This window comes from Mauremys reevesii, linkage group 9 (genome assembly GCF_016161935.1).
Source record: "Mauremys reevesii isolate NIE-2019 linkage group 9, ASM1616193v1, whole genome shotgun sequence".
Taxonomy (NCBI): domain Eukaryota; kingdom Metazoa; phylum Chordata; order Testudines; family Geoemydidae; genus Mauremys; species Mauremys reevesii.
The window spans coordinates 24,086,242-24,109,612 of record NC_052631.1 but is presented as its reverse complement, the minus strand read 5'-3'; the positions used below and the strand labels follow the sequence as shown (position 1 = coordinate 24,109,612).

General features: G+C 39.7%; 1 protein-coding gene across 1 annotated transcript in view; it reads right to left on the bottom strand.

Moving 5' to 3' along the window:
• PLCH1 (phospholipase C eta 1) overlaps positions 1 to 23,371 on the bottom strand; it is a 106,980-nt gene that overhangs the window by 20,233 nt on the left and 63,376 nt on the right. The window contains exons 8-14 of the mRNA XM_039487276.1: positions 22,471 to 22,591; positions 19,672 to 19,843; positions 15,606 to 15,713; positions 12,038 to 12,199; positions 4,000 to 4,071; positions 1,382 to 1,476; positions 236 to 333 (exon numbers count right to left, since the gene is read on the bottom strand). Coding sequence (XP_039343210.1) covers positions 236 to 333; positions 1,382 to 1,476; positions 4,000 to 4,071; positions 12,038 to 12,199; positions 15,606 to 15,713; positions 19,672 to 19,843; positions 22,471 to 22,591 — 828 coding nt within the window. The remainder of the gene's footprint in view (positions 1 to 235; positions 334 to 1,381; positions 1,477 to 3,999; positions 4,072 to 12,037; positions 12,200 to 15,605; positions 15,714 to 19,671; positions 19,844 to 22,470; positions 22,592 to 23,371) is intronic.

Genomic DNA, 23,371 nt, shown 5'->3' with positions numbered 1-23,371 from the left:
TGTCTTGCGGCCCACCAGCAGATTACCCTGATGGACTCCAGGTTGCACACCACTGTGTTATACTATCTTTCTCCATGGAGAAAGATAGGTGATAAGAACTGATGAGCAACCTGGTCAACTTTTAAAAGTTCTCTGAAAATAGAGGAAACGTAAGACCACAGCTATGTGTCCCATCCAAATATATAATCAAGTGAAATAACACTTATATAAGTAAAATCTACATCCACAGTCTCACCATCATCTACTATATCTTGGGCTGCCACAGAGTTTGTGTACACCACTAAATCAGAAAGAGCACGGCACAGCTTCATGGTTTTTCTCCGGCGGCCCAACCTGTTGAGTAAGATTATATATTAAAAACAAAGCAGATTTTTATTTTTAATGCTTACAAATTATTTAAATCTCCCCTCTGTAATTCTGTCCTTTTCAAAAAATTAGTTCACAGCTGAGCACTGTTATATCCATTTATACTATATAACAGGGGTCGGCCACCTTTCAGAAATGCTGTGCCGAGTCTTCATTTATTCACTCTGATTTAAGGTTTCGTGTGCCAGTAACATATTTTAACATTTTTAGAAGGTCTCTTTCTATAAGTCTATAATATATAACTAAACTATTGCTGTACATAAAGTAAATAAGGTTTTTAAAATGTATAAGAAGCTTCATTTAAAATTAAATTAAAATGCAGAGCCCCCCGGACCGGTGGCCAGGACTCAGGCAGTGTGAGTGCCACTGAAAATCAGCTCGCACACACACGTGCCATAGGTTGCCTACCCCTGCTATAACTATAGCTGTTTCCTAACTGAAAGACAAATTTAAATAGCAAGAAATAAAGGAAAAGCAACAGGCTTACTAAACAGGATTTGGGGCAATCTCTAAGATTATGGTTCATTCCAACACACTCCTCCTTCCCCCCACCCCTGTCTTTCTCTCACACACACATACACATTCTAGATATCCTGTTATACTAACAAAAACAAGATGGGCAACCAGCTTTAGAAAAAACATCAGGAAAAGGGACATTTTAAATGCAATAAGTGCATACTTGAAAATGCATTTATTCCATTCTCAGCTGTAATGAACTGGGAGAGGCTGTGATGTGCTTTTATTCAGTCTATTTTCATGTAAAATTGATTCTGGCTTTTTTTCACTAGCAAAGTATTGCTGCACCATTTCTATTCAATTTGAGAGTAATTATTATTTGTATTTCACTGAAACGCCACATAACTCAGTGTTGGGATTTTACGCAAATACATTTCAACAATGCAGGCGACACAACAGATTTGCTATTGAGAACTGAGATGGCATACAGCACAATATGGACATTTAATGGCAAAAACTCTCTTTTTCAACTACGTCAAAAATTGTCGGGATTTCTGACCTGTACAACTGCCCAGTTTCCTTTCCAGAAGAACTTTGTTGACTTTCTTCATCATCAGATGTGCTATGTGATTTGGACCTTGATTTGACAGCTTTCTGTTGGGAAAATCAATGAATCCATCTGCCATGTAAATCCACAACACTTTACTGACATTAAATGGAGTTTAAGATGCCCCAAAGGTGCACAAGGTGACCTGACTGGTATTTTATATATCTCATTTCTATGATTAAAAAAAATAACAGATCTGGTTTTGATTCAAAATAGGCCATGGCCATCGTCTTACTGTCTCAGTGTAATGTATTAGAGAACATGGGGCTACATTCTTGCTGGCAACTCTGCAAATACAGGATAAAAGATGGCCAAGGTGGGATCTGTGGGTCAGCTCTTGTGCCCTGATTTTTACTCTCAAAAAATCTAAGGTCTTCACACCCCATAGGCGCTCCATGGATTAAACAGCAGTGCGGCAATCTGGGACAGGGTTTATAGACATCATCCACATGAATCCCACCTCACCTTTGGACCCACTATCACGTTACACTCCTCCTTCACTTGCACTATACTTTTGGTACAAATAACCTGCACATGTGCTTTTTGCAAAGCCTAATGAGAGGACAGATTATAGGTGGGAGATAAAAATGAGGAGAGCCAACATTTGGCCTGTAATAAAACCAAAATCATAACTGCCGTTTCCACTAAACTTGTATTGGTCATATTGGATTTCTAATGTACTACAGTATATTTAATAACAGCAAAAGATCTTTAATAGACAGTAACACAAATACAGAATGAATTGCTTCCAGCTATGACTTCTGCGCCATTTATAAAAGAAGATTAACAAATATATTCCCAAAGAATCTAAGCAAAATTTTCAAACATCTTAAAGTTTGTTTCTGTTTTATGAGCCATACAGTAGATGAAAGGATCAAAAGATTCTAATTCCATACGATACACAATACAATTTCTATCTACAATAAAAAGGCTAACATTCCAAAAGAATTCTCTTTTCATAAGCATCTCTCTTTTAAATAGCAACAATGATTGCCAACTGTAGCTTTTGTGATGCCAACAAGTAGCCAGTTTACTGAAAATATCTTTTCTACAGTGTAGTCTCTCCAACCTTTGATTTCAACATTCTTACATATTCAGGGACATTATGACTGCAGTTCAAAGAGCTCTTTAATTTCCCCTCTCAGTATTAAGAGGTGGTTACTGTGTAAGTGAGAAGTCCTTTTCCTTTCTCTCGCAGATTAATCCTACTACATTCCATCTGAACTTCACTGATTTTATTTCATTTAATACGGTATACTAATAGAGACCATAACTGAGTTGATCCCGCTGTCCTCAGTGCTGAAATAGAATAATCAACCCTTTTGGAGATTATCTATGCTGTTTAGTCTTAAATCTAGGGGCCTGGGAGTCTGGGCTCCTGAATTCCATTTACAGTTCTGTCAATGACTCACTGAGTGAACCTGATGTAGTTACTTCACTCTGATTTCCAAAGTTCCAAATTTTCAAAGCATTTACATTTAATACACTTGAATAAGTATCCTGGTTTTCACAGAGGCTATGCACACACAGCTTCCAATTAGGCCATTTATTTAGGAGCCTAAATTTAGATTTAAGTGAGTAATTTTAGGTACTAATATTTAAAAATATTGGCCTCAACCCCCCTGTGCCCACAGGGTATCCACTTAAAGTTATCCAGCATACTGTTTTGTTGTGAGAATTCATTAATGTCTGCTTAGCATTTTGAGAGTCTCATTTGGAGGTCTCTGTACATGTGAAGAATATTACTACTATGTATCATACTAAGCATCCTTTTGGCTGCCAGCCTGGAAAATGACAGTGTTCTAAGGGTTAAGTTATTCTAAGTCTGTCTTGGTCTGTCTGCAATAGTCATTAAAAATATAATACTCTGCCTTATTTATTTCAGCAAAGATTTGAAGTAAATGGGGCATCCAACTGGCTATTTCCAATTAGAATAATTAGTTGAAGTGATTAAATTATTAAAATGTTTTCCACTCAGTGTAGCCAGTAATTTCAGGTTTTTAGCAACTGATTTCTTTATCTGGCATCCCAGTATAGAGCATTTATTCTCTCATTGGTGTATATGGGATTCCAATGCATAAATGCCCATTAGCGTGTATGTTACTTGCAGAAATCACCTGTGTATTGAATGGATAGAATTTCTTATTGCTTACCTTTTAGTTCCCTGAAAGACAAAGATTGTGAACATGTGCACTTAGCTAAAGCAACAACAACAAAAACCTACTAGTTTTAAACCAGTGCAATTTGATGATCTAATTACAAATAGTAGGCTTGATTCTCTTCTCCATTATACCTCTTCCACACTAGCGTAACTTCACTGATTTCATTTGAATTAAACCACCATGATTAAATGGAGTTATTCTGACATAAAACTGGTATAACAGATTAAAGAATCAGATCATGCAACTCCACAAAAATTCAGATATTATCTGAAATGCAATTAAAAGCCATGAAAAATTACACTTTTACAAAACGGAAGGATAGGGCCTAGTTCTGCCAAGGTCATTGAGTAACCTCTATTTATTAACCCTTAGACAAACACAGATATGAGACACTGCAGTTCCACCTACCTTGTATTTCCCAAAATTGCCCATTAATGAGCGGCTATGGGATTTCTTCCCACTTTCTTTTGTGTCTCGGTTCTGTACAAAGAAAAGTGCACAATGAACATATTTTTCAAGCCACCTTAGGAAGTGTCTTTCTTTTGTTATTTTTTTAAGTTTGCTACAATCTTTAAAAAGATTAGTTAAAAATTAGTTATTTTTCACACTAATATGCATTCTTGAATGTGACACTGCTATTAAAATAATATAATAATTATATGGGGGGAATAAGAGTGAAAGTGAGGCTGTTGAAGTCTAAACCCAAAATACTTAGCTTTGGATGTAAATTCAAATCTGCATCTGTAATACAGGATTTTTCTGCTGCTTTATACTATTAATGACTTGGCAATGTGGGATGGTGGGGAAAATATACAAGTAGTAATGCAATAGCATTTTAAACCTAACTGAAGATCAGAAAACAAGAATAGAAGGAGATACTCTTTCCCATAAGTGTATTTTGATAATGTGAAATCAGCAACATCATCTTTATTCAGGCTAGCTGAAGAAACCTCATTTTACAGACTGAATGTGATAAAGGCCATTTGGATTTTTGGAGCTGACACTGTGTCAGCTCCCTGCCTTGCAAAATCCAACCCCTTCCCCTACCCCTCTCTCATTCACTAAATGCAAATAGCCCTCTTTGGTTTTTTCCTCACAGACCAGATAAGCAGCTGCTCCGAAACGGACCCCATCCCCCGCCCGCCATGCTGCTTCTCTCCTCAAGCAAACACTAGCTGTGGACATTCCAAAGGGATCCCCCTCCCTGCCTCTGCTCGAGCAAACAGTAGCTGTGTTTGTTTTTTTAGATAAGCAGCTCCGGGAGCCCCGAGTTCACAACAAAACAAAGAGAGGCATCACAACAAAACAAAGAGTGTTATCTTTACTTAAAAGCATTATGGGACGGTTCTGGAGGTCGGTTACAGCGTAGTAAGATTAATCACTGTTTACACTGGCACCCCAGCACTGCAACAGCAGCGCAGTTCTCTTAATTCCTCTCGTCGAGGTGGAGTACATGCAGCGCTGTAGCCAGGGAGACACAGCGCTGTACGTGCCTTGCCAGTGCGGACGGGGAGTAAGTTACAGCGCTGTAAAGCCACCACCAGCGCTGTAACTCTCAAGTGTAGCCAAGCCCTCAGCAGCTTGTGTCACCGTATACACTTCTGCAAAGTGAGCGAAGAGTGGGTGTAAAATCTTACCACCGGAGTAAGTGAGTGCATAATTCTGATAAGGTATAATTTTACAGCCACAGTGCATGCACTTTGCACAGGTGTACATGAAGATACAAGCTGCAAAGCGCTGCAGAAATAGGTCCTCTAAATGAGATTAAAATCTGTCCTAACAGATTTTTAGATTTTTTGAGTTTTCCTAAACCACAAAGAATGTTCTTGATTTAGCAACTCCATGGTTATCAGTAAATTCCGAGGATTCTGACTGGTTAGGCAATTCATTACATAGTTAATTTTACTCAGGCTAACACGCTTGTGGACTATCTCGTTTCTCAAACAGCCTCTGAAACAATTATTACCCAGGTGAGCAGGCAACACATATGTTACATTATCTAGAGGCTAATGCTTTTTGTAGATCCCAGTAATGGGGCCATTTGCAAGCAATAGGTTCATGTTTTAATGAGGTAACAGCAGGGTTGTGGGGTCCCTTTAGCAAAAGGAAGAGATGAATCAGCAAGATGACTCAAGAGTTGAATTGGAATCATAAGGAATGGAATCCAGATGGACCAAAAAAAAAAAAAGTCCTGCAGCATTTGAAAGTGTAGGTAAAGGACACATTAAAAGCTGAAAAAAAGGGACAGATGCAGAGTTTGTTAGGCCACCTGAGTTTCACTTGTATAGAAATATCCTCTGGGACATCAATTTGATGATCACTGGCAGTATTCAGTTTTGTGGTTGGAAAAACACATCCCTTCATCTGTCTGAAGAGCTGAAGAGAAACCTAAAGGTATTGAAAAATATTCCCCCAACATTTCACAATGTGAATCCAAATAGTTTCACCCACGAAAGCTCATGCTCCAATATGTCTGTTAGTCTATAAGGTGCCACAGGACTCTTTGCTGCTTTTACAGATCCAGGCTAACATGGCTACCCCTCTGATACAAATAGTTTCAGTTATTCAATCTCCAGCTATGGGTTGGGATGTATTTTTAATTACCAAAATGTTAGGGGCATCAGATATTTTTCTTGGCTCCAGGCAAGGTTGCTAATTGTATGCATCATTTTCATACATTTATTTCTAGCGCAAGTTGCAAGGCATATGTAGAAGAAACTCTTAGCAGAGTTATTTTAGATAACAGTATAGCAGTTGACAGTGTCAAATCTGCAAAGTCAAAACCAGTAGTAGACCTAGTGTCAAAAGTCTTAGAGCTTCTGCTGATCTTCTCAATACTTTTTCCTCATTGTTAGTCGTCGATTCCATTTCCTAGCAGAAGGCATTACACTTATTGCCAGGTAACGGAGATATCTGTGAAAATACACACATTATTTATGAGTTTTCTTTCCATTATTTTGTTTGAATTTGGCACTTTTAGAATTAAGGAACTAGTAGGACTGGCTAGATCCAGATAATAGTATGGGAGAGGGCTCTCAGGACAGCTTGGCCAATGCACTTCAGTCCTGCTGTGCAACACATAGGAATGTATGAAATGCCACAGTGGAACAGGTTTGTGGTCCATCTAGTCCAATATATGGTTTCCAGCAATGGCCAGTACCAGATATTTCAGAGGAAGGTATAAAACTCCTGAGACAGAAAACTGTGCACATACTTTTCTAACCACAGCAGTTAGTAGTTTCCATGATTGTTTACATATGTCTTCTTTTTATACTATCCATGTCCTGAAGCATGATTGTTTATATATCCCTTATTTTCACACTATCCAATGTACTTGTGGATAGTCTTGTTATTCATATAAAGACTCATTTCTAATCATTTTGTTCTGGATTTTTTGGCTCCTACTAGTAGCCTTGATTTCCAGTCCAGGGCCTTTCCTGAACAAGGACAAGCAAATGTTAAGGGCTTCTCTGATGCAAACAAATGTCCACTTGGGATCCTGGTGATCGTTTTCATTTGTGGCCTGAACAGGATTTGAACTAATATCTCCAAAAATAAAGGGATAGTGCACAAAGCCACACGGGGGGAGGGGAAAACCATGACAGTAAGCACAAGGAATCAGTGGTACTAGAAGGTAAGGACCACTTTCATTGAAATCTTTCTGCTTTTATCGTTATATTGTGGTTCCTATGCCAAAAATACAAATTCTGGAGTTTGTACAGACTCGGTACAGCTAGTACTTTCCATTACAGTGGTTAGCCTTCACAAGTGACCAGCTGCCTCAGACTGCAATTAGACACATAGTTCAGTATGTTCTTTCTTTCCAGTAAATTAATAGATTATGGTAACTCAAGGAAAAGTTTACAGAAAGTTGTGCCAGGCCAAAAAGAAAAGATCAAAAAACATCACCTATTTTTCCTCTGGACAGACTATTTTTCATGTTCTAGGACTATTTACACATAGTTTTTGAAGTAGATACAGATTCAACATAGTATTAATAACAATCCCTCATACTTCTGAAGCAAGTTGCAGCTAAGGATCTGCAGAAACTTTGCAAACATTAATGGATTAAAACTCATAAATCTCTTGTAAAATGGTGTTATTAAACTCATTTTATAGACATGGAAATTGAACTTCTTAAAAATCTCACTTGACAGCATTTGATCTCTGAAAGGACCTTTGACACAGCAGAGGGAAGATGAAAAAACAACAAAATGTAGGAAAACATGGTTATAAAACCTCAAAAACTGAACTCAGAGACAAATGTAATTTCTTGAACTGCTTTCAATTCATTTCTTAAAAAGTGACTAGACTTCAGGTTGATGGTGTCTCTTTTAGTGATTTGACTAAGATTACACCATAAAGCCCTGTGTCTGACCTGCATCCCTTGAGAGGTGCAGCCTAGGAATGGCAGAGCAAAGGTGGCTGTCTGCCTGCCACCATTGTTCCTCTGAGCTTCTGTGCTGAGCTGGAGCATGCCTGGACCTTGGCCTAAATTAGAGCACCTCAGAGGCTGCTCTAATTTATGACAGCTTTGAACAGCTCCCTATGGGTCATCTACCATGCCAAAATTGTAGTGCATAAGTACAGTGGACTCCAGTCAGACCCTCTCTCTTTCCTGCCCTGTCCCTTTCTGCCTCATGCATGCCCCTACACTGTGTCCTGCAAGGTGGCAGGTGGTGCAGGACCATTACACTGGCTCTATGCCTCCCAAGAAATGCCTCTTTCCCACCACACCACTGTATTATTCCCTAAGGAGAGTTACACCAGTTTTGAGGTCCATTTTTCATATCTGACCACAGAATCAGGGACTATCTAGGAATAGAATGTAGATTTCCTGACTGCTAGTTCTGTTATCTAACCATTACACCATGCACCTCTTCTATTATGTGATATTAACTCAAGGACAAGGCATAAACTTGTGAAGTAACATGCTCTGTTTTTGAAAACATGGTAATGCTATGGGGAAATGAGTGACACTTGGATAGCTGCAATTAAGGGGAATGAGATTTGCATAATAAAACAAAAGCAAATGGACAAATCTTCTCAGTAGATACCTTTCAGGTACGACAATCAGATGAAAATGATTAGAAACTAGCTTTATAATGACAAACCCTTAAGTATAATGGAGCTAGCTAAAGAGTTACTTGAATTACCAAAACATAAAAGTTTAATTCTTGTTTACAATTGTTTCTCTCCTATGTAGGTCAACATTTGATATCAGTTAAACCTCTAGATATTTTAACTTGTTATTGCATTGCTGAGCTCTGAGCTGACAAAAGGACCAAAAATCACTCCTAAAAGCCATAGTCAAGCACCGCAAGGCTTCAGACAGGAATGGTAAGAGACAAATGCGTATCACTAGTGGCCACTTAAATTGTATCAGATTAATGAATCAGCAGAAGTCTAGCTTCAGGGCTGGTCTACATTAAAGCTGTCAGTTGACCTAAGTTCGTAAGTTACACAACTGAAGTCGACATAACTTAGGTCAACTTTCAGTGGTGTCTGCACCACGCTGTGTTGACGGGAGATATTTTCCTGCCAACTTACCTTACGCTTCTCGGGGACATGGGGTACAGACATTGATGGGAAAGTGCTCTCCCATTGACTTAGCTTGTCTTCACCAGACTCGCTAAATTGACACCACTGCATTGATTGCAGCAATGCCGATTTACCTGTAAGTATACACAAGCCCTCAAATTTGATACTGCTAGTTGACAGCATCACACCCAATGTCTGGACATAGCTACAGTCATTGATATCTGCAACACACTCATCTTCACCAATTTTCTTGGCTCATATTCATTAAATGTAACTGCTAAGCTCAGATGTCATTAATTTCTCCAAAGTGAAAGCCTCGTGCCCAACATGACTCCCTCCTGGAGGAAATTACTATCATTTTTGTAAATAATCAAAATGATGACCTTTTGGTGACTTATGTGTTTGACTTCCTAATTTCAGATTTTGTTATTTTCGCTTGCAATCGGCAATTTGGTGTGTACCAAAGAATGTACTAAATGACAGAATTCGTGCTCAAAAGGGAACCTGCATGGTTGAAAACTGATCATAATTATTAATCCCATGAGAAAGACTGATGACTTCTGGTGACCTCTTGTGGAAAGATCAATGTTAAAATTTGTGAGAAGAGGGAGGGATCAGAGGAGAAGTCTTTAGCAGTCAAAGACATGACAAGGTGGGGCTTTGGTCTCACCAGTAAATTCACTTTCAACAAAAGAGACTATCAATCTGGAAATGGACTCCTCTTCCTCATGGCCTCAGTTCAGGAGACTCTGTCCCCTAGATTCTGCTACCCTCCCTCCTCCAATCAAAGCTTCCCTCCCTCTCAGAGAAGTAAGCAGGCTGGGCAGTATAAACCCGCCAGAATGATGCTCAGCTTTAGGCAGGTGCTCCTTATCGAGCCTCCTGGTAGCGGAGGTCTGGGGAAAGACAGTGGGCTGCAGAGAGGGAGGGACTGTGCTAGGCCTAAAGGATCTAGGGGGCAATCAATGGGCTACTCACAGCAGTAAATGCTATGCCCATTAGTAAGTGTTTACAAGATCAGGCCCTAAGAAAGTACCACTGGTTACTAACCCACTGTAATATGCTGTGATGGGGCGTCTGCCCCCACACTAGCCCATAAAGGGTTAATAGAACCCTAGGGAAGCTGCGCAACAGGCAGCCAATTGGAGAGAACTCTAGGGAGGCTGCACAACAGGCAGCCAATTAGAGAAGACTCTAGTGATGCTGTGCAGGAGACAGCCAATTGGAGAGGACTATGAGGAGCAGCCAAACAGGGTCCATATAAGAAGAGCCGCAGGACAGAGGTCAGTCATTCCCTAGAGCTTGAGGAGGGTGGTAGACTGGCTGCCTTGCAAGCTGAGGGCAGCAAGAACCCTGGACATAGCAGTGCTGTAGGCTGGTGCTGCAGGCTGAGGCCCTGAAGTTAGAGCAAAGAGGGTGCTGGGACTGTGGGGAAGTGGCCCAGGGAGATCCACAGAGGAGTTGGAGGGGATGCAGTAAGTGGCTGCTATTTATAGGGTCCCTGGGCCGGGATCTGGAATAGTGGGTGGGCCCGGGTCCCTCCCCCCTGCTCCTCACCACTGGGGAAGTAGCTAAACAGTAGCCTGCGCTTGGCACTGAAGGAAGTGGCTGGACAGCAGACTGCAGTTCCCCTGGAAGGGGGCAACATGGAGTGTGGCACATCCGGAGGGCAGTATCATGAAGAGGATGCTAGAGTCCTGGGAGTGACATGGATCCAGGAACAGAGGTGACAGTGGGCGAGACACCACCAGCAGAGGGCTCAGCACTAATTCCCCGCAGTGGTGAGTCACCCCCTTGTCATGTATGCTTGAACGTTCAGACAACGTTTAAAATTCAGTGCAGAAATACATGGCTTAACATTTACACAATCAAGTTCTCTTGATTCTGATCCCATTGATTTCAGTGATTCAGAATTAAACCCTTTGAAATGTTTTTTACAATCTGCCCTACAGTACTGGAGGGAACATGGCTAAATAGAAATGGAAGTAAGGACTCCAGAGATCTATTTCTCAGCTCCGCCACTGACTTTCTGTCACTTTTAGCAACTCGTCTAACCTCTCTGTTTTTCAGTTTACCTATGTATAAAATGGTTAGCTGCTTACTTCACCTTGAGATTTAATCAATTATTGTGGGTGAAGTACGTTGAGATCTTCAGACTGAAGGAGCTATGGAAGTGGAAAGTGTTAGCATCATTTACTATAAGTTTCAAGCTACAGTAAGCAAATAAAGACACAATCATAAAACTACATTAATTTTGTAACTGTTTGTGTTTTATTTAATTTATGAGGTCACACTCTCTTATATTCCCAAAGTTTGGAAGAAAGAACTGATTAGACCAGTTACGCCTATGGTAATCCAGAATGATGCCACTCACTTAAACAGAGTTACTCCAGATTTATACCCAGGTAATCAGGATGAGAATCTTCTCTCAGTGTGACACATACTAGTGAGAGCACATCTGAAGCTCCTGCTTCACTCACATTCTGTCACCAGGCTTCACTTACCCTTATCTTTCCCCATACAGGACACAATTTATGCCAAAGGCCCTGATGATGTGATGGGACCCATTAGCATGGACCTTTTGACCCATGTGCAGTTTCAGTGACTAGTGAACTTTATCTAAGTATGAGTCCATGCTGGCAAATCCCTTCCAGTGCCTATAGTTGCTATAGTGTCTTTATTAATACAGATTAATATATACCCTTCACATCTGACAGGTCCAGAATCCTCTCTTAACATTTTTTAAATAACTGTTCCAAGCTCTTATTTTAGATAAAATAACGTTTAAAGGGTTGTTTATAAAATATTACCATTAGCTTTTATTACATGCCAAATCTGCAATGAATATTGCTATTAATATTACTGCATTTGTCATAACACAAGGAAGGAAAAAGAATGCTCATACCTGTTTCAGGTTTACATTTAAGCCCTCATGTGTCGCCTTTAACAGCGCTTTCACGGTGAAACTGTCAGGGTCTTCTTTGTCCCGGATTTGAGATTCTTTTATCAGTGATTCAAGTTTCTTTCTTATAAAAGATTCCATCTGGTGTTCAGTTGTACCATTACTCTGAAATGAATAAACAAATCCTGTTAAAATACATTCAGACACGCCAATCCTATTTGAGTAACCCAAATGGAGCAGTATGGATGCTTCCATCCAAGCAAACTATTGATGTTCTAAACATTTCCTCATACCCTTTCCAAGTACAAATAGGATGATGGAAAAAGCTTTAGTATGCTTCTTCCTATTGGCTTCTTTCCCTGCCACATTTTTCCCTTTAGTCCTTTGATGTGTAAGTTATGTTGACTTAGGTCACCATTTAGATCACCTCAGAATTTTGCACCTCAGTGTCAGTTTCCCTATATGGGAACAATCGTATCACTTACCTACCCTCTCTGAGATGTAGTGAGGACTATACAGCTGATGTGTTGCCACCGCCGTTTGAAAATGTAAAACTCTAAGTGCATTATTATAACTCTTTCTTGATGGAACACAGATGAGGCATTTTTATTATTAATAATAGTCATTTGTATTGTGATAGCACCTATGGGCCTGATTGTGCTAGATGCTTTACAAACACAGAACAAAAAATGTTTAGCAGAACTTTTGGTGTAAATAATAAGGGCCTCACATAGAGTGGAATTCACTCTTCATTCCTCTGCTGAGGGGGAGGGAGATTTCATCCCCATGGAAGAAAGTGAGAGCCTACTACCAAATCCTGCAGATGCTCCAGTTGTGTGGCAGACACAGGGCCACCCACAAGGAAGCCCTGTGCCTCCCTGTTGGGTCTAAGGGCACCCATTCCCTGGCAGTGCAGTTCTCCCTTTAAGATAATTCTATATGATGGAGGAGGGTACCCAGGGTAAGCTAGTAGAGCCTCTGCCAGTCACTGAGAATGTTTCTGTTCGATGGTGTGGGTGCATGAATGGGGAGTTAAAGTTGTGGTCACCATTGGTTATCTAACCTTTGTGACGGGTTGGATCACAGAAACTCCCTTGGGAGCTGCCACCCAATGTGCCAAGACTACCTCTGCTCCTGCTTTCCCTGCCAGCTCGGGGCCCCAGCACCCTGTCTTGCTGAGCCAGATACTCCCGTCTGCTCCAACACAGACCCAAGGTCTGAATTACTTGCCCCAAAGCTGCAGGTTTACCTGAAAGCAGCTAACAGAAGTGTTCTTGTCTTTAACACTCAGATGCCCAACTCCCAATGGAGTCTAAACCACACAAATCCGTTTTACCCTGTACAAAACTTATACAGGGTAAACTCATAAATTGTTCACCCTCTATAACACTGATATATGCACAGTTGTTTGCTCCCCCAGGTATTAATACATACTCTGAGTTAATTAATAAATAAAAAGTGATTTTATTAAATACAGAAAGTAGGATTTAAGTGGTTCCAAGTAGTAACAGACAGAACAAAGTAAGTCACCAAGCAAAATAAAATAAAATGCGCAAATCTATGTCTAATCAAACTGAATACAGATAATCTCAGCCTCAGAAATGCTTTAGTAAGTTTTTTCCCCAGACTGGACCCCTTCCATGCTTGGGCACAATTCTTTCCCCGGTACAGTTCTTGTTCCAGCTCAAGTGGTAGCTAGGGGATTCTTCATGATGGTTCCTCTCCAACCTTTGTTCTGTTCGACCCCTTTCTATATCTTTTGCATAAGGTGGGAATCCTTTGTTCCTCTCTGGGTTCCCACCCCCTTCTTTTCAATGGAAAGACACAATGTTAAAGATGGATTCCAGTTCAGGTGACATGATCACATGTCACTGCAAGACTTCATTGCCCACTTGTCAGCACACACGTATACAGGAAGACTTACAGGTAAAACACACCCATCTGCAGACAATTGTCCTGGTCAATGGGACTCATCAAGATTCCAAACCACCATTAATGGCCCACACTTTGCATAAGTACAATAGGCCCTCAGAGTAATATTTCAGATTCCTAGTTTCAGATACAAATAGGATGATCACACTCAGTAGATTATAAGCTTTGTAAGGATACCTTACAAGAGACCTTTTGCATGAAGCATATTCCAGTTACATTATATTCACTCATTAGCATATTTTTATAAAATTATATAGACTGCAACGTCACATGGTTATCTAACCTTACCTTGGGGTTATATTTATAGTTGTGTTCAATGGCATCTCTTCGCTTCAACCCGATCCTGCAAAGATTTAGACAGGTGCTTAAAATTAAGCACAGCCTAAAGGCTTTGAGAATCGGGGACCTAAATTGCATTTAGCAGCCTTCACTGTAGCTTAGTTTTTTGTTACTAAATATAAAAAAGTTCAAATCTGCAAGAAATACGGAGGGAATATAACTTCTTGGGTCACTGAACGAGTGGTCTTTGCCTCTTGCTTCATGGATCCAAATCAAAATTGTATTTCTACATGAGGTTGTTTTGTAGACCATATGGCTCAAATAGCATCACACTACATTCTGACCACAAAGTAATTGGAAAGCCTAAGGCTTTGTAAAAATGAAATGAATCACATCTTCTCTCTCAGTGTTAAGTATCACTGCATTTATCTGTCTTATGCAATGTACATGAATCCTAGAGAAGACTTTGCTGATTACTTGACATGTAGGTGGTGCCTGTGCATAGAATTAAAGAGAAGAAGTGGCGTGAACATCTGCTTTCTCTAAGCTAGTTCAGAAGGGAATCTATAGTACCTCAATCTGCAAAGTGATTCCCAAGTCAGCCTGAGAAATGTTTAACTCCCAACAGCAGATGTAAATGATAAAGAAAAACAGAACAAAAGTCTGTTTAAAAAGCTATTGCAAAATATTTAATATAACTGAGAACTACATGGGGATGTGTGTCCGCAATAAAAACATTAAATATGAATGAAAACTGTGTGTGTAATTAAAACAGTCAGTATAAATTAAAATGATAAGAGTCAGTGGGGATGTAATAAAAAAACAAGCTCGCTGGGCCAAATTCAAACTTGAGATCAATGGAGTTACATCTGCTGATGCGAAATCTGAATTTGGCCGCTTCTATTTGTACCATACTGTATAATATCTTCTTTCTTGTTCAAAGTTTTCAATTAGTGAACTGTGGCTGCTGCTGGGCTGAACACCTGTTGCATAGCATGCATCAGCACTGCACAACTGTTTATGTTAGGTAGCAACAAATATGGAAATGGCTAAAAATAAAATTAAAAGAAAATAGACCAGGGTTAAATCTTTAAAAAGAGAGCAAGTAAAGAGTCTGGGGTTAAAGGCAACAAAAAAAGAAGAGAAAACAGACAAAAGGCTAAGAAATAATAAAAGAATGGTTTAGAACTGTGAAATTCAGACCACTTTGGTGCTTACATATGGATTCAGGTGCGTGACTTTAGGCATCCAAATTAAAAAATTTTAATCTATAAGTAATAATATTAAATGGGAGTTTGGGGTGTGTAAGGAACACAGGATTGAGAAAGCAAATTGTGCCATATAATTGTTATACACTTACATAACAGAGCTTTAACTTGCAATCATCTTCAATTTCATCAGCACTGTCTTCATCAGAAACCTCCCCTTCTTCAGCATCAGCTCCAAGGTTATATGGTAGCTTCTTTCCCTAAAAATTAGCACAAAAATATGTATAATATATGGAGAAGTTGCTAGTGTTAGTTACTGGGGAGAATGCAGGCTAAAATTCTTGTTCATGTTCCTAGTTCCAAATAAGGTCTGACGGGCGAATACATTATTTCAAGTTGTGATCATGAACATTTGGTTTCAGAATTTTTCATTTCGGCTTTGACAGATACCTCCCAGGGAACCAGTTTATCCTCAAGAAAATGACTGCTGGTTAATGGGACAGTATAGGCAAAGTATCTGCTTAATGAGATATAGCCAGCCAATGCCAAGAGCATTTGCTCAGAGCAGGTCTAGATAGTATGATACTTAAGATACTGTCAGCTTCCAGCACCATGTTTACACCAGAGCTGTCACTACTGATATCACAGGTGGAGGTGAAGTGGTAGGACATTTTAGAGAAATAACCCTAGTGTGGACAAGACCTCAGACCCTTGCTAATAATAATAAACACAACGTTCAAACACAACTGTAGGCAATGTGGTTCTGATCTCAGTTTGGACAGGTTCTTCATAATCATCGCCCTTCACAAGGGCCAGATCCTAAGCCCACTGAACTTAATGGGAGTCTTGCTATGGACATCAATGGATTTAGACTATGCCATGAGTCTAGACCAGTCTCTCTGTGCAATAGTAACAGGTACTAACTATATTGGGTGGGATTTTCAAAGCACCTAATGGAACTAGGTGCCAACTCCCCTTGAATTTTGAAAATCCTACCTATTTAATGTTTTGATGTTTCCTATTACCTTTCATTACACCATGCAGTTGCCAACTCGGATGCTATCATTGGAGTGATGTAAAACAAATATTTTAAAGTTAAGTCCCCCAGTACTGAATTGCTTAGCTGTAGGTTGTCTGTGATATCTGGAGTCTTGGTAACATCACATCTCTATTCTTAAAGAAGTTTGAAATGCTGAAAAAACACTAAAAAAAAATAAAAAGAATCCTTCCTAGCAGTAAGTTCAAATGAAAAAAGTGCTGCCATTTGTAATATGAAAAATTTAAGAATTCCTCTCCAAGTAACTTGAGCAACTCTACAGGCAAATCTGCCTCTTGCCTGCTTTTGACAGCTGTGCAATGAATATTGCTGCAACTCTTTTAAATGAATACCTTAAATCATTTAGACACTGAAGCATCATTATACTGCCAGTGAGCATAAATGCTGAGCCATGTGCTGGTCCAGACTCTAGCAGTAAAATGACTTTATGTAAGACAGTACATGTCCCACGAGTACTTTTAGATTCAGTTTATTTTTCAGTTATCATGTATTAAAAATAGTAGAGCCCAAACGTGTATTGTGCATTACTCAATTTTCTATTCTCCACTGATCAAGAATAGTAATACTTGGCTCCATAGTTTACATGCTTAACTCTTAGAATGCAATATTTTCCACCCATCAGAATACTTAGGATGAAATGAGCATATAGACAGATAGCTATATGAGGCATCCAAAGGGCACAATTATAAAGATGCTGTGTTCTTAACCTCTAAGGCCCTCAGCTTTCTTAAGTTCAGTATGTCACGCTCAATTTCTGCAACAAGAGATAATTGCTTCAAAGGTAGGGTTAACAAAACCCTCTGGGAAGTCTAATTTTTGACTGGCAGAATTCACTGTCAGCTTCAGGATTCAAAGAACTTTCTATACTGAAGTTTTAAAAAAAAATGGCCGTTCTCCCATCTCTAGAGCAGCCTTTTTGTCAGAATGTCTTTGTATAACTAGACTCAGCTGTTTCATGCTCACCTCCAGCAGGCTGTTCCGTTATAAAATCAGACAATAAGGCTGACACTCTGCATCAGAAGCAGGGGAACTGAAGACACAAGGGAACTTGATTGCATTTGGCAGTTAGTGTGAGGGAAGCAGGAAAGCCTATAGAAATACTGCATGTATAGTTTGGAGTGTAGTCAGCAGGCTGAAATTAGTGGCTAATTCATTGCTGCAAGGCAACTTGGGTCAGGAAGAAATATCCCCCAAGCTCATGTCTAGCTTTGAACAGCTGGCTAGTGTGGTGGAATATGGATGCAGCATTTGTTGGCTACTTCTGGTGACAGGATACAAGGCTTGAAGGATCAATGGTAAACAGAACAATAAATCTTCCTGAATTTTCCTATGTGATCACTCACATTGCAAGTGCAGATCTGTAGATACCTAGCAGTGTATTAATAGAAGGTCTGATGAGGAATAAAAATCAAGATGCCAGTTAATATCTAGGAAATTAAACTTATATGCTGTGATGTGTGCTTATCTTCACCACTGATTAGGCTCTCTACATTTGTCAATGCCAGATACCACCATAAACTAGATTGTTCTCCATGAGATTTATACCGTGAGATAAACAGGAGATTGACACTGCATTTTTTTGAATGGATAGTACTATTCTGCAAGTCAGGGGGTCCAATTCACCGCTGACTTACACCTTTATAATTCCACTGAAAGTGGAGCCACTCCTGATTTACACTGACCTAAGAGCTTGTCTACTTGGACACTGTTTCAAAATGGGATAGATCAAAGTGCACTTCAGAACTGTTAGTTCGCAACAGCAGGGTACATTGGACACTTAGGATGCGGCAGGCCAGCATGGGGTAACTTTATATCCCAGCCTGCCACAAACTAGGTGTTTGTGTGGATAAGCCCTAAGTGAAGGGAGAATCAGGCTCAGTGTCTGAACAATCCAGTAACACTACATGTTGTTCAGGGTGGAAGGATGAACAAATGCATAAATGGAGTACAAATAATGGCAGGGAAGTGTGGAACTGGTTTCTTACTTCCCCAAAAGCTGCTGATTCAAAAGTAACAAAAGTTTGTGTTTTCTCAAGTGGCTGGCTGACATGAGTGATAGATGGTATAGCAGATACAGTATTTTGTGAAATCAGACAACAGTCTACAATGATGAGGAAAACAGCCTTTGTCACTTTGCAATGCTGGCCGCATCAACTCCATGCCTAGACAGCTAATTCTGTGTTTACAGAGAATGAAGTGTCCTCACCATGCTAAATTAAATTAAAAAGAGGCAGTCTTATAAGGTAAATACATATTAATCATCCTCTCAAAGTACTATCTAGCTTTTTCATCTTTTCTTCATTATTTTCATCTAGTTCTCTGAAATTCCTTCCAGAAAGGATCTGTTTATACTGAAAAGTTCAAATTATTCATTTCATACACAACACTGGCACTTTTCCCTTGTTCTTTAGCTCTTCTCTGAAGCATTCTTCTCACTTACATAGCCACAACTGACGAACCATGAAAAAACGCTTTTATCTGATGAACCGTTGCTCTTAGCAGCAGGAAGGTGAGAAGAGAAGGGAAAGAATGCTTTTCTTCTCATAAATTTGAAATTATTTCTCACTCTTTTCTATATTGTGCCCAAAGAATACACTGTAAGGAGAGAATGTGGACTGGTGCTTAGCACCACTGTCAAGACACCTTAGAAAAACCACAGATCAAATAGATTAGATAGAGGTTAGATCAGGGGAATGGGAATCAAGGACCTTGGATTCTATTCTTGACTTTGCCATTGATTCCTTGGTGCCCATATTCCCCAGCTATAAATAGGGGTATAATAATATTGCTCCTACCTCATAGGGCTACTGCAAGTGTAAGTAATAAAAAGATGTAAAATGCTTTGAGATCTTCAGATGAGATAATACATATGTACAAATTATTTATGTATTTTATTATTATTATTATTATTATTATATTTAATATAGCCTGGTAATATCACTTTACAAAAAGTATCTCAGGATACTTGCTAAGTCTGAAATAAAACCTGTTTTAATGTCTGTGTGAAAAGAAACACAAGATCAAAACCCAGCTAATTATATCTGTTCTGATTCTTGTGTCATTGGTAATTGGGTTCTTAGGGCCTGAGGGGACAAGAGCTAAGATGATAAGTATAATATACTGACTATTACATTTTGTACATAATACTGGTAGCAAATTACCTTCACTAGGATTTTGCCTTTCAAACTTTGAGGGCTAGGAAGCTGCTTGGAATCTCCAGCGATTACAGATGACAAGTCCAGTTTGTCACTGAATATTTCCTTGAGGTACTGAGCAATCTTCTTTTGCTGCTGGATACTACAGTGATTCTCAATAGACAGTATCAACGGAAACCTAAAACAAAAGCAAACCCCCCAGATGATATCATAAGAGCTTTTCAAGATATATGACCAGGCAGTCATAATGCAACTTAGAAAGTAGGTTGTTTTACATTCATCTTGCTCTTCCAGTCTCTGTAGCAGCCATTTTGTTTTTAAAATGGTGTTTTTCATCATATTATTACAATCATATCTCCTTGAAGAAAGCATGAAAACTGACTGACTGTGATGAGGTGTACAAACCCCACACTGGGCCCAATGGGGTTGAAAGGCAATACTGGGCCCAGGTAACACTACCCCTTCGGGACTGCAGGAGCAAGTTAAAAGGAGCTCAGAAGGCCAGGCAAATGGTGGTGGGTAGGCTGCAGGACAGTTCTTCTCCAATAAGCCAGATGGAGGGTTGAGTCTGAGATGGGATCACAGAGCGGGTAAGGCCCTCAGGCAGAGCGTTTTCTAACCACCACATCCTCCAAGGCTCTGCTCCTTTGGACTTCTCTGTTAAAAGAGTGACTGTTTGGACTCTAGGGGCCTACCTCAAACTGAAGGGACATATAGATAAGAAGCAGCCCAGAGCACTGGACTTGCTGCAGGGAGGATCCTGCCAGTGTTGCTTCCCACAGTGCCCTGTGCTGGGACCCCCTCTTTCACCCTCCCCACTTCAGGGCCAAGCCCCAGGTGTGGGTAGAAAGCAGAAAATTCCTGGCTTAGCATCAGGAGCAGGCACATCTACTGCTTTGACAAAGAGACAAGAGGCTGGAAGTTGGGTATGCTAACCACTCAGCTGCCCGGCTCTCTGAGCACCCTACCACACTAATGCAGTAGTTTTCAGCCTATGCTCCGCAGACCCCTGGGGGTCCACAGACTATGTCTAAGATTTCCAAAAGTGTCTGCACCTCCATTCAAAAATGGTTAGGGGTCTGCCAAAGAAAAAAGGTTGAAAACTAATGAATAAACTCAGAGGGACACATAGTTTCATTGAACCCTACACCATCTGGACCAAATTCTGCATCTGGGTACAGTGATGCAAATCCAAAGTCATTCCACTGAAGTTAACAGTCACTTACTGTTAACAGTCACTTTAAACTGGTGTAATTGCAGATAGAATGTTGCTCTATATTTTTATCTCATTAATAAAGACAAAAAGAGCCAAATTCTGCCCTGACAAACACCCTTTGCACCATGGTTGAAGTCAATTGGGGTCTCAAGAGCTATAAGGCAGGCCCTGATTTCTAAAAACAGCCAGTGTAGATCCATGTTGTTTGTTTGTGGGTCAAGGTCCTCTAAAGAGTAAGGACCCCATGACACTCTTTGTAAGACCATGTGTGGGTGAAAATTTCTCCTCTCCCATTGTTTTTCAATGTGCATCAGTTGTTTGATTGGCTTTAGCCTTCTGCCCTACAGACAGATGCACACAGGCAGTTCTCTGTGCGTATAGCTAGTTACCTTCCCTTCCTAAGAAAAACAGGTATGAAAGGAAAACCCATGTGGAAAACGCTACCAACTTTCCAGCTCCATTTGGTGTGAGGGTAAAAATCAAGATGATGTCAGAATAGACATGGGAAGGTCTATAAAGCCAAGATCCACAGGAATACAGGCACAGATCTCAGACCCAATAGTCTGCCATCTCCTCTCTGAGGCCATTACACAGGCTCCCTGTTCTGTGTGGAGGAGGAGTTATAAGATCAAGTGATCTACAGACCACATTCCCCTCTTAGGGCTCTGAAACTTAGTATGCAAAGCAATACTGTTGCCATGAACAGCTTAACTCCCCCTCTGCAGCTCTCAGAGCCCTCACAAGGAGAATAGGAGTCTGTGTTGGAGCAGGGATATGAACCTGGTTCTTCCAAGTTCTCAGCTAGTGCCCTAATCACTCGACCGGTCTTCTCTAATGGTCCTTCTCTAGTGCCCTAATCACTGGACCAGCCACTCTACAGCCTCTCACCAAGTATTTAAGGGAAGTGTTTAAAAGCTCTATAGGTTCATCCCATGGAGTTCTCAATCTTCTCTGCCCCGCTTCCAAAGTTTTTATCTTGGTGGAAGGAATGATCTAGCCTTCATTCTCAATGTATCATGTTGTGCTTACAGTAGGTGTGGTAGTATCATGGTTGATTTTAATAATATGGTATATTCTATAATCCTGAGACACAATGGGATAAATAATGAGAAGAATGATACCATCTTTACCCTTGAACTTTCTGGATTTTTTTACTACAAAGATTTTAGAAAACTTTGTCCTTTTTCAGGCAAATCTGTCACTGAAATTGAGGACACTTGTCCCTGAAAGCAACGTTATGCCACTAATTTTTAAGCAGAATTCCCCACTGGAAATCAGTGAAAAATTCTTCTTAAAAGTGGACCAAAACAACTCTGAAATTGTACAGTTATGACTATCTCCATATACAAAACAAAAAAACTATTGAGTTGGTGATTTATAAAAGATCTTCTGTAGCCTGGGCATTGATTAATGGGAAGATAAAATGTTCACACTGTTAAGAGATAAATCAAAGTTAACAATAGAGAAAATAATCAGATTCACTGTGTGTTTGAAGGAAGAAATTTACATTGAGATACAATATTTCCATATAAGATTTACTACACAAGAGAAGTATATTGCTTAACGCTCAGAACCTGCATTGCACTTACGCATTTTTGACAAAGGCATTTTTATTGATAGCTTCTACCACATCTCTGAAGAGTATTTTGGAAGTAAAGGTATAACCATGGTGCACTACTGGCTCTCCATCTGGACCATCCCAGCAGTCAACTGTCAAGACAAAAAACCTATCAATGAAAAAATATCCAGTGTCTTATAAAAAATTTTAAATTTTCTTCTGAAGGGGAGAGGAATGTTTTATGTGCTCATGTAAATCAGACATGAATCCTGAGTAATAAACTAATGCTTTCATATTGTATTTTGTACAAACTATACAAAACACAATGGCAAACAACTGAAGACCAATCTCTATTATACAAACACTGTGATAAATTAATATTCCCTTCAAGTATAATTACAAGGATCTGCTGCCATCAGAACCAGAATAAAGCCTGTGTAAGAACATTCAGCCGTAAGGGCCTGACCTTGCAAAAGCTAACTCACATCAGTAGTCCTTATTTGTGTGAGAAGTCCAGTGTACTCCCGCCAGTAAATTCTACTCAGCTCAATAGGACCACTGATGTGAATTAAGGCTGGGGGGAAAGGCTTTCTATATGCTATCAAAGATGGTTATCTTCTCAATTATCTGCTCTCAGAATATGATTATTTTATTTGTGGGGAAATACAAATCAATTTTCACTCTGCTACTCTAGTTTATATATCATACCATCTCCATACTGTGTATGAATATGTGAAACATTTCTGAGTACCAAAACATTCTGATTACCATAGTGATGCTCAATCTACTATCACTCATGAATCAGATTTCATTCATGAAAAAGTATTTTAGATTATTTTATTTCAGAAACGAGACTAGAAAATGTAATAGCAAATCATACGCAAATTAGAAATAAAAAATCATAAGTAATTACTTAAGTTGCAAAAAAGTTA